Source organism: Prionailurus bengalensis, chromosome D3, assembly GCF_016509475.1.
Source record: "Prionailurus bengalensis isolate Pbe53 chromosome D3, Fcat_Pben_1.1_paternal_pri, whole genome shotgun sequence".
Lineage (NCBI taxonomy): Eukaryota > Metazoa > Chordata > Mammalia > Carnivora > Felidae > Prionailurus > Prionailurus bengalensis.
Genome location: NC_057356.1, coordinates 7,252,664 through 7,272,882, shown reverse-complemented (window position 1 = coordinate 7,272,882; position 20,219 = coordinate 7,252,664). Strand labels below are relative to the sequence as shown.

The following is a 20,219-nucleotide window of genomic DNA, read 5'->3' as shown; positions in this document are numbered from 1 at the left end:
CCAAGAAAAGACAACGGCTGCGACAAACTTGTCTGTTTAGCTCTTGCCAGTAGATTCACTGCATTGTATTTCACACAGATAATATCCCATGTGGAATCCAGTTCCCACTCCGTTAGTAAAATTCGTACGTTACCTTTTGAGTTGTGAGAATCAAGAGGGTGGAATTTACGTCGTGTTTCATTTTAAAAACTTAGCAGGGTGCCTGGAATTTAATTGCTTAATAACTATTGTTTTAGAATGATTCATTCGTTTTAATACTTCGAGGGTGGAAATTGTCTGGGATGTGAAAGAGGCTTGAAAACATTTGCTCTTCGAGTGGATGGCTCTATTCAATCCTTTACATACACTTTGTTATGAAGAAAGGACTCACCCATGAGTCTGAGTAAACAAAGAGCAGAATTTGGGGATGATGCTGAAAAGCAACCAATCATACATACACACTGGCACTCTCAATCCCATGATTTCATCAAAACCCTTTAAATTTTAAAATAACGTGTTTCTACTCAATGCTGTTTCATGCCCTAATTCTCAACCCGGTTTTCACAGTGATTCTCAATCTATATCACAAATCCTTACCACAGGTACAGACTTTTTTGCCCAACTGAAAAGGTGTATTATTTTAGCACCGTGAAAATAAATGGTCTCAGCAGGCCTTGTCACAAACTCTTATATTAGGGCAAAACTTACGGTGAAGAGGTGAGATGCCCAAGGCTAGTGAAATCCCAAGCATGCATGCATGTAAATGAGCAAGAGCAGGATGATAAACTATCCTTCTCCCAAAGGATCACAATGCTAGGTAATGATCAACATGGGTGTTTAACTTGTATAGGGATCCGATGTTTGGAAACGTTGCTATACTGCGGTAGTTGCCCTATAAATATTGCAGACCTTAGTGTTTTCTTCTGTAGTTTTTATTGATATCATTGACATATAACATCGTATTAGTTTCAGGTGTATACAACAGGATTTAACTGTAAGTATATACTGCGAAACGATTACCACAGTAAGTTAAAACAGTGAGTCTTTTAATTCCCTATGGTTAGTAGTGAAGTCAAGGACTAGTGTCAAGGTATCATTTAAGGAGGTAAAAGTATTGTTCTTGTTCAACTAATAACTCTGCTTTGGAAATATCGACCTGTTGGGGAGTCTGTGCTCGTAAAACAAATGTTTGGTTCAGTAATCATTTTGCTAAATATCACAGCAATTTTCAGGGTTTCTTTCCAAAACATCACGGATTATTAGGTAGTTGGTGCTACGTGGTGCCGTTCATGTTTTTGTCAGGTAATACAGTGTGATATAGCAATGGATAACAACCTTAGGTATTTATTTTAAGTGGGTCATAGGATGCTTTGAGATGAGGATATATCAATTTCTTAAAAGCTGTTTATCAACAAGACTGCAGTAGAAATTACTATTTGGATCTATAGTGCTCACTCATTTAAAGAAAAAGAAAACATTATGACAAATAAACCTGGGAAGAATATGTTTACTACCACTGGCAAAAAAGAATAACCATTTATTAAAGTAGATACAGAACACTCGTTTGCTCAAATTTTAATACTGCTTTACATTTTGTTTGTGAAACACTTCCTATGTTTATAACCAAAAATTTTAACTAATTACAGATTTTTCACTTGTCAGACACACATTTGATAATCTTGAGGGAAAAAATACATCAAAGGCATATATACAATTATAGAAGTTCTTATTATACATGTAGCACGGAAGATACATTACTTTTTACATATTGTAGAAGACATTCAAGTGAGATAAATAGATTCAAACTGGTTGATAAACTTCTGATGGTTGAGGTCCTTCATTTTATTTTTTTGTGATAAGAAAATCCAAAATTATCAATGTTGAATTTCTCATCGTACATTCATCTAAAAACAGTTTTTAAAAAAACTTGTAAAGGTTGTAGATTGGTTAATTTAGGTGTTTTAATAGTGGCTTATTATCTAATTAACTGACTGCTGGGGATATCTGCTGAAGAAAGAAAAAGATTTAGAGAAAATTCTCCCAGGTATTTATATCTGATAAAGAAACAAAATGAAAACGGAAAAAAAAACTAGTTGCAAAGCCACGTGATATCACTTCGGGCCTAGTCCATTATGTCCTGATGTGTTTTCTTTTTCATAAAGGTAAAAATCTGAAAAGAAAGACATTGTATTTTGTCCCAAAATATAGATTTTTAAAAAATATATACATATAATATATAGAAGCTGAAATTATGCAAAAACCAATAAACAAAACACCACAGTAGAGTAAGTAGGTGCAGCATATAGATTATAAAATGTCCCCACAGCAGTTTGGGGGCTTCCCCCTCCTGTTACCTGTTTCATGATTTTATAATCACACCTAAGTATTATCAAGCCTGAAATAAAGGCACTACTGACATCAGGTAGTGCAAAGAGCTCAGATACTTCTTTAAGAATAAAATACTTTAAATGAGTAGATGAAAATGCAAAATGGCACATTTTTCCAACTCATTCCAGTGTCAAAGCTTAACCAAAACATCTAAATATACAAATGCAGCCTGGAAAAATTTTAGTGCAAATATGAAAAGTAACAGCATAATTTAAAGTTACTTAAATAAGGTATTGTAAGGGTAGGAATTGTTCTATGAGGCTTCCCTAGGGACAGTGAGTGTAATGGCATCTGGTGCAACGTCTTGTTAGAACTTTTAAAAATCAAGAAGACAAAATTAGAGGTGAAATCTCACCTACTAAGTATTTATTAACTTCTGGGGGGGGGGGGACTAAAAGGGTGATGTACTGAAGATCAAAATATTCTCTTCGATTTGTTGACGGGGGTCAAAAATAACGTGAGTTCCGCTGAAGGCCGCCGCACAATGCTGGTGTCCAGCTGCCTCCGCGCCGCCGGTGCGGGAGGAGCCGGTGCGGTGCGGGGGAGGGGCCGGGCGCGGGGGAGGGGCCGGGCGGGGCTTCATCAGAAAGTCTCGTCGTCGTTGCAGTTGGTGGCCCAGTGCCCAAACACCTCGCAGATTTCACAGTACGGGCGTTCCTCGCTCCGACTGCCGTGGTGTGTGGAATGGGGGGGGTCCTCTGACACCTGCGCCTGCGTGGGACAATCCTCTGTGTCGTGGAGGTCAAAGCAGTCACATATGTCACAGAAGAGGCGAGGTTTCTTCTTGGACTGTTTCTCCTGGTCATCGCTACAAATGTTAACGTGCATAATCAGAAACTCCTCTCTGTAAGAAGAAACTCAGGAGACAGTATCACTCACAACAAAAAATAGGAACGAATTATGGCCACGTCTGGGAGACTTGAGTGTTAAGTTCTACAGTCCACATTTAGAATTTTACATCAAACCATTCGCAGTGTATCATTCTCTTGCCAGATTTGTGGAACTCCATTTGTGGACAAGTAACCACAAGGCAATGATTTCTCCAATCCCCTGGAACCTACTTTTAAAAACCTTTATTTAGATGGAGCTAAGGTTCTGGTTAGTATTGCTTAATATAAAATACCTGTCATAATTGTTTAGGTCATCGCCGTTCCCATTCAGGGCTGCCTCTGACATCATCTCCACCTTCATCTTGAGGTCTTGATTCTTCCTCTGAAGGTCCACTATTACTGAATTTAGGAAATCAATCTGATTTGTCCCGGGGGGGGGGGGGGGGGAAGAGAAACAGATGTGTAAAATGTCTAAAGTGTGTATGCTGGAGGATGGATGTGGTATGAAAGTATACTCTCACGCTGTGGCTACAGGGTGTGCTGGACTCACAGGAGGGGGAGATAGTGGCCATTCCTGAGCCCACGTTTAAACGCTTTATACATACACATGGACATCAGCAAGACCCTACAAAAAGCGGAACCAATTAGCTGTCCCATTGAACTGTAGAACAGATGCAGAACTTTGATGTTCTGTAGACTGGAAAAAGTTCACGGAAATGCTCCTCAGACCACCGTTTAACATTTACTCATTGGTCATGGTGGCACAGTAAACAAACGTCATCTTCAGAGCAAAACGAAGGTGTTTTCAAGAGAGGGCTCCGGCTCCCTTCAGCTGAGGAGACACTCTGGCACACAGTGACAGGGCAGAGCCCAGGTAGCACACGTGTGGCCAGCACCTGTACCAAGATTCACTGAGCAGTGGGGTAACAAGGTGACCATCAGGAGGAGACACTCTGGTCCTAACATCTCCTTTCAAATCAAGGGCACTCTAAAAACAAAATGTTTTTTCCCTTCTTCTACTGATAATAAAAAGGTCCAATCACTCTAAATACCTAAGTCCTACTTTACAATATTAAAAATTATGTATTTCATGTCTTAAAGACATATTTGGCCTTGGGGCGCCTGGGTGGCTCAGTCGGCTAAGCGTCTGACTTCAGCTCAGGTCATGATCTCACGGTTTGTGAGTTCAACCCCGTGTCAGGCTCTGTGCTGACAGCTTGGAGCCTGGAGCCTGGAGCCTGTTCTGGATTCTTTCTCCCTTTCTCTCTGCCCCGCCCCTGCTCACACTCTGTCTTTGTCTCTCTCAAAAATAAAAAAACATTAAAAAAACATTAAAAAAAAAAAAAAGAAATATTTGGCCTTATTCCCCTGCCGGGGCAAGTTACGAAACAAAGCTAGCAATCACTGGCTTTGTGATTCTCTGCAAAATACCCCTTCCAATACTGACAGGAGGCTTACATTTTCTAAGACTTTATCCTGTTAGGAGCTACAATTCAGGAAGAAGAAAAAGCCACAAAATGGATATAGGTATAGTGGGGAACCACACACACACACACACGCTCACAAATTAGGAAACATAAAACAAACCATTTGCTGATTGGAAGAAAAGTGTTGGCAGCGGCAGATGAAACAAATGGAAGCAGAAAGGAGAGGGGAAAAGAAAACACTGTTAATGGAGTCTATGCTTCTTGGACACACAGACTAAGCAGACAACACTATCCAGGGGGAGTCAGTGCATCTGTTGAATCCTTTCATATCTTTCAAAGGAGATAGATAGCAGATGACTGAAGCAAATCACAAACTCACTGAACTTTGCTTTTATTTAAAGATGATGGGGGCACCTGGGTGGTTCAGTCGGTTAAGTGTCCGACTTCGGCTCAGGTCATAACCTCATGGTTCTTGAGTTCGAGCCCCGTGTCGGGCTCTTTACTAACAGCTCAGCGCCTGGAGCTTGCTTCAGATTCTGTGTGTGTGTGTCTCTCTCTCTCTGCCCCTCCCCTACTCACGCTCTCTCTCTCTCAAAAAAAAAAAAAAAAAAAAAAGAATGGTAAAATAAATATGAACATGCTGGCTTTTGTACTTTTGAATTTTGAACAGGATAAATATATCCAACATATAGTGCTAAAATTGAAGGTGGAAGTTAGTTGCTATGTGCAATTATATTTCCAAATACAAAACAGTTTGCCTCCTTATAATCCCATTTTTAAGGCTAAGTCTGTTTTGGTAATTTTGGCTTTAGGGAAACAGCTTTCAAGATCTCTGTCTTTTTGGGGCACCTGGGTGGCTCAGTTGGTTAGGCACCTGACTTTGGCTCAGGTCACGATCTTGCGATTCTTGAGTTTGAGCCCCACATCGGGCTCTGTGCTGACAGCTCAGAGCCGGAAGCTTGCTTCTGATTCTGTCTCCCTCTCTCTGCCCCCTGCTCACGCTCTGTGTTCCTCTCTCTCAAAAATTAACAAACATTAAAAAAAATTAACAAAAAAGAACTGTCTTTTTTTTTAATTTTTTTTTTTCAATGTTTATTTTTGGGACAGAGAGAGACAGAGCATGAACGGGGGAGGGGCAGAGAGAGAGGGAGACACAGAATCGGAAACAGGCTCCAGGCTCTGAGCCATCAGCCCAGAGCCTGATGCGGGGCTCGAACTCCCGGACCGTGAGATCGTGACCTGGCTGAAGTCAGACGCTCAACCGACTGCGCCACCCAGGCGCCCCAAGAACTGTCTTTTTAAGGTCAAGAGGAGCAAGGAATCTTTTGACCAAGTAATTCTACTTTTACGAATCTATCCTAGAAAAATACTAGTATATCTGCAAAATGACAGATATTCAAGATAATTCATTATAGCATTGTTCATAATACACTAAAAAGATTTTAAAAAATCCCAAATGTCCTGTCAGCTGACAAGGAACTGATTATAGTACATCCACATAATGCATACTATACAGCAATAAAAAAAGACCAGATTATGTAATATGCCACCATTTGTGTTTAAAAAAAAAAAAAAAGGATAGGACATGTTCTTAAATCTCTGAAAAGATTTGTTGAAGATACTAATAAGAGTGATTCCCTGTTTGGAGGTCTGGGAACTGAGAAGAGAGATGGTGTTTGGAGTGTGACTTTCTACCATATATACTTTTACTATTATTTATTGTTTACACCATATGAATGTATTATGTATGCAAAAGGCTAAGTGGTTTTTAACAACAGTACGTAGGGACCCCTGGGTGGCTCAGTCAGTTAAGCATCTGACTTTGGCTCAGGTCATGACCTCATGGTTTCATGAGTTCAAGACCCACGTCAGAATCCATGCTGACAGTGTGGAGCCTGCTTTGGCTCCTCTGTCTTCCTCTCTCTCTCTGTCCCTCCACCACTCGTGCTGTCTCTCTCTCAAAAATAAACAAACTTAAAACAAATTAAAAAACAAAACCAAACCAAACAGTGAGTAAGGGGCACCTGGATGGCTCAGTCGGTTGAGTGATTTCCACTCAGGTCATGGTCTCATAGTTCGTGGGTTTGAGCCCCCCCCCCCCCCCCCCCCCCCCCCCCCCGTGTTGGGCTCTGAACGGACAGTGCGAAGCCTGCTTGGGATATTCATATTCATTCTCTCTCTCTCTCTCTCTCTCTCTCTCTCTCTCTCTCTCTCTCTCTCTCCCCCTCTCTCTCTGCTCCTCCCCAACTTGTGCTTTCTCTCTCAAAATGAACTTTAAAAAATAAAAACTAAAAAAAATGTCAAGCAAGCCACGCAAAGGAAAGGAATATTACCTGACTCTCCTGGGTTCTTTCATCCTCTTCTGCCTGAGTATCAGTATTACCTTGTATCAAAGAAAGGGGGGGGGGGGTGGATTTTACAAAAATTGCAATCTTGTTTTCCTGAGTTACTATAACAAACGGGCCAGTGATAGACACGTATTTTCAAGTGAAATTCCCAAATGTGCCTCTCTGAGAACAGTTCATGGGTTCCTGTCCCACATCTGGAGCCCTAAGGGATCTAGCCAGATGCTGGCCCTACCCCCTCGGTGTTCTCCGCCCGGCTGGCCCACGGCTGGTGAGGGCGCCCATCACACCCACCGGAAGTTAAAGTAGCAAGCAAGTAGCACGTGCTCACGAAGGGGCCACCTCTGTTCCCCTTTACCGCAGCGCATTTCAGAGCCCACGGCTGCGACCGCGAGGGCAGCCGTCACTCACGTCCTCTATTGCTGCCCGCATTTCAGAGGTGGGGATGGCGGGCACGTCCCTGGGCGGAGGACCTGTGTCATGACCCTTATCTGCGTCAATGGCAGGAGAGCCAAAGGCAGACGGGCCGAGGCAGGGGGCGGCGCAACAGCTGCCATCCCAGGGCACCTCACTAGGAAGGGCTCAGCTGCAGGAGGCGGCCGGCACTTTACCTGAGGAGCTGCCGAGCTGCCTCCTGTTTTCTTTGAGTTGAAGCTCCAGGTTCTTTACCTGGAGTTCAAGCTTCGCCTTGTCGGACTCCAGAGATTGGACGACTGAGTGCAAGGACTTGGCGGAGGCGCTCTCTCCCCTGAGCACCGTGACCTGAAACACAGCAGGTGAGCTGAGGCGCACGGGAACAGAAAGAGGCGGCGGGAACAGAAAGAGGCCGCAGGCGGTACTCTACCTCATTTCTCAGTTTTTCCAGCTCTGCATCCTTTTCGGTGAGTAAGGCACTAGTAATGCTGATGGATTTCTGCAAGGAAGCTTTTTCTTCATCGGTTTCTTTTATTAACTTGGATTCTCTAAAAGACCAAAGAGTTAAAAATTCCACAAATCAACCGAGGGAGTGGTCAGCGTCCAACTGCCCTATGACAAACACGCAATTAACTTGAGTTAACGTAAAGAAAAAAGTATCATGGGGAAGTTTAAAAGGGGGTTAAGGCTATTATGCTTGCAAAATTTTACTTGAAATTTTACTCACTGTGAGGGAGAACAAGTTTACCTATGCATAGACATGCCAGAATCTGCATATCATTGTATCCATTTGAATTTAAAGAAACATGTTAATAACTTTGGAAGAGGTAGAATTTAAAAAAAAAAACAAAACAAAAAAACCAGAACAAGACTGTTGTACCCCCAAAGAATTCTTTTAAAAATCTAACCCCCACCCCAGCTGAATTCTGTTACTTTTTGAATAAATTATCACCAAGCAATAACAACAATTAAAATACACACATGCAAAGCGATTATACACGGATGTCATGCAGAGCAGTTTTATGCTGGAGGTATCAATTGGTTCTCACTAATTTGTTACTTTTAGCAACTTCCAAGAATGTATTTTTGAGATCTCATGGGCCAAAACAGTAGCAAAGATTATTACTGCTATTCATACTGAAGGATTATTACTTTTCATCCCCAGAATCTGAAAAGGACATTAAGTTGCTCATAGAAATGACAGGTAGTTACATAAAGGCTGGAACAGAAATGTTAAAATGGATTTCCGGGTGTAGAATGAAAGCACAGGGGGAGTCTGGAGGGCGACGGGCAGAGCACTTGGTTCAAGTTCTCAGCCTGACTCCGAATTTGTCTGTCAGCAGAGGGAGGGGGACCAGGTCTTCAGGAGAGAGAAACATTTATCCTGGAGTCAAGGGGTGGGAAAAAGAAGGGGAAGATGAAGGAAAGACAGGGAAGGAGGGCAAGACACAATAGATATAACCCAGAAGGGCAGGCTACTCTGTGTTTACGTGTGTGTGTCTAAATTTTTGTTGCAAACATTATATGCATTCAAAAAGTGCCACGAAAGACCAGCAAAGACTGAGGAACTGTCACAGACTGCAGGAAGCTGAGGAGGCATGACCACTGAATGCAGTGTGGTTTCCTAGACTGAATCCCAGAAGAGGAACAAGACATTCGTGGAAAAACTGGGGACATCTGAACAGAGTCTGGAGTCTAGCTAAGCATACTGAACTAACATTACTTTCTCAGTCTGGACCAATGTGCCAGGGAGTGTGCAATGTGTGTGTGTCAGGGGATGTGGGGTGATGGGTATGTGGGAACTCTCTGTACTGCCTCTGCAACTCTTCTGTAAATCTAAAATTGTTAAATAAAAAAAGTTTTAAAAAATTACATGCAGTGTGAAACAAGAGGGGAAAAAAAAGTCCTTGTTTCACAAAAATTTTTAGGAAAAACATGACTGGAAGAAATTCCCAGCTAGTCCGCAGACCCTCCAACCTACAACACTGCATCAATGTAGATGACCACCCGTGAGTCCAAAACTTCAAGAACAAGAAGTCAAATCCCTGCCGGTTCTACAAGGAGGGACTGGGTAAACACGAGCATGTCACATGGTTCAGTCTGTTTGAGCACTGACTGGAAAAGTCGGAAACTGAGGCCCAGGTTAGAAATGGCAGAATGTATGTCTGGTTAGTGAGACCCAAGATATCCGGCACACGAATTACAGAATTCTCATGATTTATGGTAAATTGAAATTCTACACAAAGATGAAAATATAAGTGTTGCATTTATCTCATTGTGTGGCTTACACTTATAGTCCAGAGTAAGTAGTAAGAAAAGAATCTGAGACTTACAGAAATTTCTTGAATTCAACACCCAAGCATGATATGAACACTGGAGAGGGGGTGGGTATTGGTGCTGTTAAATTACTAAGTGAGGAATACCTCGCTAGGAAATAGGGTCTTGCTTAGGTTAAAACAAAGCAAAGATTTCAATGGGAGGAATATATACGTGTTCTTCCACCTGGAAAGTAAATATCTGATGTTATCCACAGTTATCCACAAAATCCTGGGCTCCTTAAGTTTCAATTAAACTTATTTGGTAGTTTCTTCCATTGTAGAAACTATTTCAAGAGCTTCACTTGGTGAGAAATCCAACTCCAATTTGAAAAATGTAGTTTTACTGTTTTTACTGAAAAACACCAGGATATGGGGGTTGGTGAACAGATTTAAGTTCTTCTATAATCAGAACTCTAGGCAACCAGAATCTCACAGAGTCTTTGTGGCAGGGAGGGACAAAGACACCAGCAGATGACAGAAGGTAAAAGGTACGGGAATCTTTGCTTCTCACGTACACACGACCCCTAAGTGAAGCCGCCTTCGAAGAAGATGGCAGGCTGAACGTGTCTTGGACAAGTTGTCAAGAGACACATGGTTAGGAGAGGGATCTGCCTTGTGATTTATACATCAAATGACAGGACAAATAGCCTTTGGCAGCTTGTCTTCATGGCCGGTCTTCACTGCTGGCTTCTCGGGCTATTTCCAAGCCCTAATCCCACTGTGCAAACCAAGAGGGACGAAGTTAAACCATAAATGCCAACGTTACTGACATGTGAGTCACAAACCACACTGACAGGAGCGCCTGTGCTACACTCTGAAGCCATGCTGGCTAGAAGGACTTGGTGCTGCTGAAGGTATCGAGAAGGGCAGATAAACACGGTGTGAAAGAACGGCTCTAAGGGCCAGATACCTTTCCCTTCCAGGGAACATATTACCCAGATTCTTTCCTTACTACTTATGTAAGAAATAAATTCTAGTAATGAAGCAAATACCTTAAAGTGTAACTGGGCAAGCTTAAAAAATGCAAGATAGCAAGAACCAAACATTAGAAACATGAAAAAAAAATGCAGGTAATGTAAGGAGAACTAAATTTTCACTGAAGCTCTTTGCTGTATATAGATCTAAAACCGGTGTGTGTGTGTGTGTGTGTGTGTGTGTGTGTGTGTGTGTGTGTGTATGCTGCTAGGAATATTTTACAAAACAAAAGCAAGACACAGAGGGACAAAGGCAGCCAAAAAATATATACAACAAGTTGTTTTACTAAAAATATATGAAATTTATTTATTATAACGTGGATAGACTTTCTTTAGTCTTACCATTAAAGACACACAGATAGAGCAAAGGAAGCAGGAGTAGGGAAGGGAAAAGAGAGGGTGAAATGAGCATTGATAAGTGGCGCAAGCTCGAGACAGTCAGACAGTCAGCAACCCACACTGAGCTTCACGAGCTGGAGTAGCACGGGACCGCTCTAGACCGGGTCTCTCAGACGGGGTCGCCAACCAGTTTCCATTCCTGACATTTATCCCGCATTTACTCTAACAGAATTAATTCTGACTCCAAGAAGTCCACATCTAACATTTGAGCTCCAGAGTCCCCGCTTTGACATCAAAAAGCCTAGAGAAGGGAGGGAGGCCAAACATGTTCCCAAATCTGCTGTAGGCTTTAGTGGACAGGGGAGCACACTTGTCCACTTCGGTCAGTTAGAGCAATTCGAGGTTGGCTCTGCTGGGTCAGGTATCTTGGAGCCCGGTTTGAAAGAGGTCCACCCGACTTGGAAACCAGCTTCCGAAACAACGATTGTATTTTTAAGTGAAGAGAAAAACCTGAACTACAGATTGCTTGCAATTTAATGTTTAGGTACCAAAAAACCATAGCAAATACAGGAAGACCCTACTACTGAACGAGAAGCAGTCTGTGCCTCAGGGTCAGAAGTTAAGTTCTGCACTTCAATACAATGACCATTTCAATGCCACACTTACAGACTATCTGGACTATGTATGTTCAATGATCACTTCTGAATTAAGCCCTTGACTAAGATCTCAGTTCTTGCGTCAACAACTACATTGCAAAAATCTTTATGATTTAAGTACTTTCCAGACTTAAATTAAGAGCGTTATCAAATTCTTTCCAGTACTCCATGCTAAATTTACTTAACTATTACACACATAGATCTACATAGGAATCCATTATCACACTGGCTTTTAGAGGACACTTAAGTTATCAAGAAGGGAAGATAAACACGGTGTGAAAGAACGGCTCTAAGGGCCTTTCCCTTCCAGGGAACATATTACCCAGATTCTTTCCTTACTACTTACCTAAGAAATAAATTCTAGCAATGAAGCAAAGACCTTACAGTCTTACTGGGCAAGCTTTAAAAATGCAACATAACAAGAACCCTGCTACTTAATGAGAAGTAGAGGACACTTAAGGGCCCAAATTATTAGCTAAAATAGATCTGCATTCAGATTTCAGAAATAGACACAACTTTCCATGAGGATTAATTTGACCAAAAAACAGCGCTAAATAGGGTAAGTTAGGTTTTCAAAATTTTCACTTTCAGAAACAATTACCACGTTTATCAGCATTTATTGATATAAAGAGTGATTTTCAGGAGACATTCTCCTAAACTTATCCAGGAATTAAAATGGGAGCAAAGATGGTGAATTAAGAAGTGGCCTTAACAAGCCCCCAAACTTGTTCTACCTTTTTAAGCCAAGGAAAATGTCACAGGCCTGCTCACATTTTGAAAGGCATGTAAATTAAAGTCACATGGAAAAGACTAACGAAGCATAGCAGCTTTATTCTTTAAAGGAAAAAAAAAATTTAAAATTAACAATAAATAAATGTACAGTGAGAAAAGAGACAGCATGAACATCTGACACCCTCTGTCTTACGCTTGCATCTGGGTTCTTGGCTAAGTCGCCTAACATTCTGGGCCCTACTTTCACCCTTTATAAATGCAGGCCCCGCCATATATTTTGCGGGGTTGTCCTGAGATTAAGTTTGTGAATTGTGAACACAAAGGGATAATGTCAGTACTTGCTTCCTTACACCAGCCCATTTTTCCCATGCTCTCCTGGCAGAATGTGACAGGAACGAGCCCTATCAATTTTTTTTCACATACCCTTGATAACTGCATAAGGAGGTTCTCTTTAAAGAAATGGAGCCTTATTTATGTAAAATGGAAATATCCTGAGGCCCACCCTCGCAGAGCTGCCTGCCTACACAAGGACGGGGTGGGGGCAGTGATGCATTCTGTGCGCATTCTGGTAGGAAACTTTAAGTAAGAATGAATCTAAGTATTTCTTAATTAAACAAGAAAGGAGGAAAGGCAGTCCTGGACTTGAAGCCTGATGTCCTTTGGAATGTTTCTTGTGGATCCCAATATCTCTGTGGGCTAAAGAAAGCCCTCAATTCCTAAGCCACCGCCATGCTGGCAGGAGCAGACTGCCAGAGTAAAACACGTGTGTCAGTGGTCAGGGAGAGAAACTTCCTCTTCCCGACCAGAAAGAATAATAAAATACTTTGCAGGAGCGTGGATGAATTCTTGATTAAGCTCTTCTTAAAGAATTACGTTTAGTTCTGTTTTCAATAAGAGAAAAGTACGTCACTGTCGTGACGCACATCTACTCAGCAAACCACCATCAGGGCTGTGGTTCTCGGCAACAGTACCCACCCATCTGCCCGGCACGCAGCGTAAAGCACAGAATTTCTCTAGACACAAACTGCACATTTTACAAGAGCAGACAGAGACTGTCAAGATACGTAAGCATCAGGCTTCTAAACAGTTATTTCTGTGGCCCCATTTATCCTTACTCCAAAGGCTGGAAGGTTTCCATTTAAATATCATTTGATTATCATCAAAGAGTAACAGAGAAGAAAGCTCTTTCTTAGAAAACAGAAACATTCAAATTGATGCTAACACATTATTATTGAAAAGTTCAAATTTTTATATAATGCAACCAGTATTTATATGCAGATCAATTACTCTACATAAGATTACAGCATTTTCAGTTACTGAAAAGAAGAGGTAACAGCGGTATAATGAGACAATCTGATTTTAGAACATTTCTGAATAAATTCAACAGAAAACTTAAAAATTAACCTGTCCTTTGTCTTTGTAATTAAGACTGTAACTTTTGCAAATAAATTTTCATCATTTACCGGTTATGAGCACCAAACCATCACAATCCACTCTTCTGAACAATAAGGAGGTGACGTGTTTTCTACAGTCACCATACACGTCATGTTCTGACATTTTCCTCATTAAACACACACACACAACAATAAACACAAAAAGAAAGCCTACCTCTTTTTCATTTCTAACAACTGATTATTGAGCACAGATCTCTCTTCTTCTAGCTGGAAAAAAACACACACAAAAAAGTTCAGTTTGTCACCAAAGTCCACAGAGAGGCCTATTTCTCATTCCACATGTCACATTCCCAGGCTCCAGGGCAGCTAAAGCAATTGGCCTTCCTCACTGGCAATGAAAAAAGAACAAATGGTTACTACATCATGTACAGTCGTTAATTTACAAGTCATTTAGGACCTGAATGACTCCCCTTCTTCGGTACATGCCCTATCTTCAACATTCAATAAATGGTTCGCTCATTTGTTAAATGAACGAGTGAAAGCTTCGCTGTTAACATGCTGGCTCCTTCACTGAAATCACACAGATCAAGTGTCACTAACTCCTGGATGGCTGGGAACAGGCTGTTTATGCCGTATGGGCCTCATTTGACGTCTACCACATTCCAGGCATTAGTTTTTCACCCATAAAGTAAGGAAGTTAGAAGAGATGTTCTAAGGGGTGTTTACTTCTATAATTCTATTATTCTATGACAGATAAATGCAAAAGGTTCAGTTAGTTAACCCTGTGAGAGATGACTCACCCCTCCCCCCCCAATCTGTACCATGCAGAGTTTATTATGTGACATATCAATTTCAGCTCACACTTGTGAAAGCTGTGTTCCACACAGGTGAACACATTCCTGCGTGCTTTCTTTTCCAAATCAAAGGATAACACCAAAGACTATGGAACGGTTTCCAACAGCCCAGAATTTAAGCTATTAGCTCACTGCATGTAGTTTATGGTCTTATTTCTGATTATGTATTAATTATATCTATGCTTTGCTATGAGATCTTCAGAATTTTAAAGTTCTTAAATAGACATAAACGTGTGTGTTGAACCTAAAATTACACTTATCACAAAATCTATTGAGGTTAACATAGTTTTTCCACTGCAAACTCTGTTTTCCTAGTCTATTAAAGATGTATGCTTTTGTTCCATGAGTAATTCACAAAAAATATTTAGAAATTTTTAAAGAGTGCAAGGAAGGAGAATAAGGGTGGGAGACAAGCTTTAAAAACTAAAATAAGAGGGAGAACATCTGGAGAGTGGGAAGCGGAGATGAAAGGGCCTTTTTTCCTTTATGCCCATTTATACAGTTTATTTTTTATTTTATTAAAAAATTTTTTTTATGTTTATTCATTTTTGAAAGACAGAGAGAGAGCACAAGCAGGGGCGAAGAGAGAGGGGGACACAGAATCTGAAGCAGGCTCCAGGCTCTGAGCTGTCAGCACAGAGCCTGACGTGGGGCTCGAACTCACGAACCAAGAGATCATGACCTGACTGAAGTCGGAGGCTCAAGTGACTGAGCCACCCAGGTGCCCCTATACAATTTATTTTTTAAACAAGCTGTTTTATAATTTAAAAATTAGAAGAAAAAAAAATCAATGAGACTTCAGACTGAGAAATACCTACAGTGAGGATAAATGGATAAAAACAGGTAATTCACAAGAGAGAAAATACAAATGATTAATAAACATCTGAAAAATCATTCAACACTTTTTTTTTTTTTAACGTTTATTTATTTTTGGGACAGAGAGAGACAGAGCATGAACGGGGGAGGGGCAGAGAGAGAGGGAGACACAGAATCGGAAACAGGCTCCAGGCTCTGAGCCATCAGCCCAGAGCCTGACGCGGGGCTCGAACTCCCAGACCGCGAGATCGTGACCTGGCTGAAGTCGGACGCTTAACCGACTGCGCCACCCAGGCACCCCTCATTCAACACTTTCAAGAACAAGTTATGGAGAGAGTCCCCCTCTTTCTTGGAGGGAGTAATTGTGCCTGAATTTCCACAGAAGTTTGGAATACTTATGGTACTGATTTTTTTTAAAGGAAATGTTTTTTTCTTCTTCTGGTCCAGTATCCAATCTAGGATAATAAGTTCATTTAGTAGGTCAGATTTAACCTAACTCATTCCTCATTCTTCCCTTTTGTGGCTTTGACATTTTTGAATTAAAAAAAAATTTTTTTTTAATATTTTTGAGAGAGACAGAGTGCAAACAGGGGAGGGGTAGAGAGAGAGAGAGAGAGGGAGAGGGAGACACAGAATCCGAAGCAGGCTCCAGGCTCTGAGCTGTCAGCACAGAGCCCGACACAGGGCTTGAACCCACAGACCGTGAGATCATGACCTGAGCCAAAGTCACATGCTTAACGGACTGAGCCACCCAGGGGCTCCTTTTGAATTTTTTTTAACGTTTATTTTTGAAAGAGAGAGAGTGTGTAAGCTGGAAAGGGGCAGAGAGAGGGATAGACACTGAATGTGAAGTAGGCTCCAGGCTCCAGAGACTGATGTAGTGCTCAAACTCACAAACCATGAGATCATGACCTGAGCAGAAGTTGGGTGCTTAACCGGCTGAGCCACCCAGGTGCCCTGGCCTTGACATTTTTGAATTGCACAAGCCAAAACCTACTTCACATGATTTCAATCCTTTTAAATTCACTGAGACTTATTTTATGGTCTCTCCTGGAGAATGTTCCATGTGTGCCTGAGAAGAATGTGTATTCTGTTCCTCTCGGGTGGAGTAGTCTATAGATGACTATTAGGTTTAGCTGATTCATAGTGTTGCTCAAGCTTTTATTTCCTTGTTGATCTTCTCTCAACAAGTTGCTATTGTTCCATCTATTACCAAAATAAGGTATTGGAGTCTCTAACTTTTATTGCTGAATTGTCTTTCCTCCTCTAATTCTATCAAGTTTTGCTTTGCATATTTTGGGGCTTTATTATTAGGTGCATATATATTTATAATTGTTACATTTTGATTTTTTTATTATAAAATATCTTTCTCTGTCTTCGGTAAAAAGTTTTGTCTCAAAAGCCTATTTTGTCTGATATTAGTATAGCCACTCCAACTTGTTTTTGGTTACCGTTGGCATGTAATATCTTGTTCCGTCCTTTCATTTTGAACCCATTTCTGTCTTTGAATCTATGCTGTGTCTCTTATAAACATTATATAGTTTATATAATCTTAAATAGTTAGATCATGTTTTTAAAAAATTTATCCTGACAATCTCTGCCAACCCTCTTTTAATCAGTGTTTAATCCATTTACATTTAATGTTATTACGGGTAGGGGCGCCTGGGTGGCACAGTCGGTTAAGCGTCCGACTTCAGCCAGGTCACGATCTCGCGGTCCGTGAGTTCGAGCCCCGCGTCAGGCTCTGGGCTGATGGCTCAGAGCCTGGAGCCTGTTTCCGATTCTGTGTCTCCCTCTCTCTCTGCCCCTCCCCCGTTCATGCTCTGTCTCTCTCTGTCCCAAAAATAAATAAACGTTGAAAAAAAAAATTTAATGTTATTACGGGTAAATTACATACTTTTTTTCAATTAATAAATTTTATATTTTAGAGAGTTTTAGGTTCACAGCAAAATTGAACAGAAAGTATCAACATTTCCCATACATTCCCTGCCCCCACACACGCACGACCTCCCACATTATCAACATCCCACACCACAGTGGTACATCTGTTATAGGCACTGAACATACATTGACACATCATTAATACCCAAAGTTCATTGTTTTCATTAGGTTAACTCTTGGTGCTGTACATTCTCTGAGTTCTGATGAATATATGAAGACATATATCCACCCTTGTAGTATGACCAAAGTAGTGCCACTGCCCCAACAATCTTTAGTATTCTCCCTATTCATAACTCCCTCCCCCCTCCCTTATTCCCTAACAACCACTATCTTTTTAATGTCTCCATAGTTTTGCTTTTGATAGAATGTCATATCTTTGGAACCACACAATATGTAGCCTTTTCCAATCGGCTTCTTTCACTTAGTAATATGCATTTAACATTCCTCCATGTGGTTCCATGGCTTAACAGGCCATTTCTTTTGGGTGCTGAGTAATATTCCATCATCTGGATGACCATAGTTTTTATTTATCCACTCACCTACTGAGGGACATCTTGGTTGCTTCCAAGTTTTGATAACTGTGAATAAATCTGTTATAAACACTTATGCACAGGATATTGTGTGGATTATATTTTTAGTTCATTTGGGTAAATACCAAAGAGCACCATTTCTGGATCTTATGGTAACAGTATGTCTAGTTTCGTAAGAAACTGTTGAACTGTCTTCCCAAAGCAGCTTTACCATTTTGCACTCCTACCAGCAACGAATCAGAGCTCCTGTTACTCTACAGTTTCACCAGCATTTGGTGTTGCCAAATGTTTTCGATTTGGGCCATCCTGATAGTTGTATCATATCATCTCATTGTTAATTCACAATTCCTTAATGGCGTATGATGTTGAGCAACTTATCAAATGCTATTTGCCATCTATGTATCTTCTTTGGTGGTGTGTCTATTCAGGACTTTTGTCCATTTTGTAATTGAGTTATTCATTTTCTTATTGTTGAGTTTTAAGAGTTCTTTGTATATTTTGAGTAACGGTCCTTCATCAGGAGTGTCTTTTGTAAATATTTTTCCCAAATCTGTGACTTACCTTCTCATTCTCTTTTCACATTGTCTTTAACAAAGCAAAGTTTTTAATTTCATTAAAGTCCAAGTTATCAATCCTTTTTTGTGGATCATGCTTTTGGTGGTCTTGTACCTAAAAAGTCACCAGTGTACCCAAGGTCATTTAGGTTTTCCCTGATTTTATTTTCTAGGAGTTTTATACTTGTGCATTTTACATTTAGGTCTATGATCCATTTCAACTTAATTTTCACAAAAGAGGTAGTACCTGTGTCTAGATTCACCTTTTTGCATGTGGACATCCAATTGTTCCAGCACTATCTGTTGAACAAACAATCTTTGTTCCATTGTATTGCCTTTCCTCCTTTGTCAAAGATCAGTTGCCTGTATTTATGTGAGTCTATTTCTGAGCTCTGTATTCCATTGACCTATTTGTCTATACTAAGTCTTGAAATCAGGTAGTGTCAATCCTTCAACTTTGTTGTTCTTCAATACTGAGTTGGTTATTTGGGGTCTTTAACCTCTTCATATAAACTACAGAATCAGTTTGTCAATATCCACAAAAGAACTTGTTGGGATTTTGACTGGAATTGTGTTAAATCTATAGATCATGTTGGGAAGCGTCAATATCTTGACAGTATTGAGTATCCATGAACAAAGGATATCTCCATTTATTTCATTCTTTTTTGATTTTGCTCATCACAGTTTTGTAGTTTTTCCTCAGATGCTGTCCATACATTATTAAACTTACCTAAGTATTTCATTTTGGGGAGTGCTTATGTAAGTGGTATTAAGTTTTCAATTTCAAACTCCACTTGTTCATTGCTGATACATAATGACTGACTTTTGTCTATTAAACCTTGTATCCTGAAAACCTGTTGTAACCACATATATATATATGTATATATAAATATATATGTATATGAATATATTTGTATCTTCTAATACACACACACATGGATAGGATGGTTCTTCGTCAAGAATGCTGTTGATTGTGTGGCCATAGGGCAGGGGACTGTGACTGAGCGAGGCCAATACGTATGAAGTAATTCTTTTTACACAGTGCCCACACATGTCAATTAGTCTCTAATTTTTATTCGTGGTTGCTTTCTTCCATTTTCTTTCCACTCTACCACCTCAAATTTTGTTAGGCATCTTCTCTCTTTATATTTGTCTGTTTTTTTTCTTTTTCTTTCCTTTTTTTCTTTTTACCTTGCAAATGTTTTAAACTTACACTCAATGATCAAAATTAACACCACCAATAAATGGGATAAAGCAACATCACATGACTCTTGGAAGGATACAACATCAATTATCTTCCTGCTAAAAAGGTATAACCATCGTGATGAAACATCACAAACCCAAAATGAAGGATTTTATACCTCATCATTGGCCTGTTCTTTAAAAGAAAAAAGAGTCAAGTCATAAAATTTTGACTGAAAAAAGGCAGAAGCAGCATTCCAGATAAAGAAAATGAGAAGAGACTGAAGTCAGTGAATGAAATATATGATCCTGGGGGCACCTGGGTGGCTCAGTCGGTTAAGTGTCTGACTCTTGATTTTGGCTCAGGTCATGCATGATCTCACAGTTCTGTTCCTGAGTTCAAGCCCCATGTCGGGCTCCACGCTGGGTGTGGAGCCTGCTTGGGATTCTTTCTGTCTCCTGCTCTCTGCCCCTACCCGACCTGTGCTCTCTCTTGCTTTAAAAATAAATATAGTTTTAAAAAAGAAAAGAAGGGGAAGGGAGGGG

At 40.5% G+C, this 20,219-nt stretch overlaps 1 protein-coding gene across 23 annotated transcripts in view; it reads right to left on the bottom strand.

The window, feature by feature from the left end:
• Positions 1–1,470: 1,470 nt before the first annotated feature.
• Positions 1,471–20,219, bottom strand: part of CLIP1 (CAP-Gly domain containing linker protein 1) — a 126,641-nt gene continuing 107,892 nt past the window's right edge. For 15 of the 23 annotated variants that reach the window (XM_043557490.1, XM_043557482.1, XM_043557495.1 and 12 more), the window contains 7 exons: positions 14,011–14,063; positions 7,814–7,931; positions 7,581–7,731; positions 6,958–7,007; positions 4,785–4,790; positions 3,491–3,615; positions 1,471–3,175 (listed from right to left, as the gene is read on the bottom strand). In XM_043557490.1, the coding sequence (XP_043413425.1) occupies positions 2,950–3,175; positions 3,491–3,615; positions 4,785–4,790; positions 6,958–7,007; positions 7,581–7,731; positions 7,814–7,931; positions 14,011–14,063 (729 nt within the window). In that variant the 3' untranslated portion in view covers positions 1,471–2,949. Of the gene's footprint in view, positions 3,176–3,490; positions 3,616–4,784; positions 4,791–6,957; positions 7,008–7,580; positions 7,732–7,813; positions 7,932–14,010; positions 14,064–20,219 lie in introns of those variants that run through there. The other 8 variants (XM_043557503.1, XM_043557485.1, XM_043557497.1 and 5 more) reach the window with 2 other exon arrangements.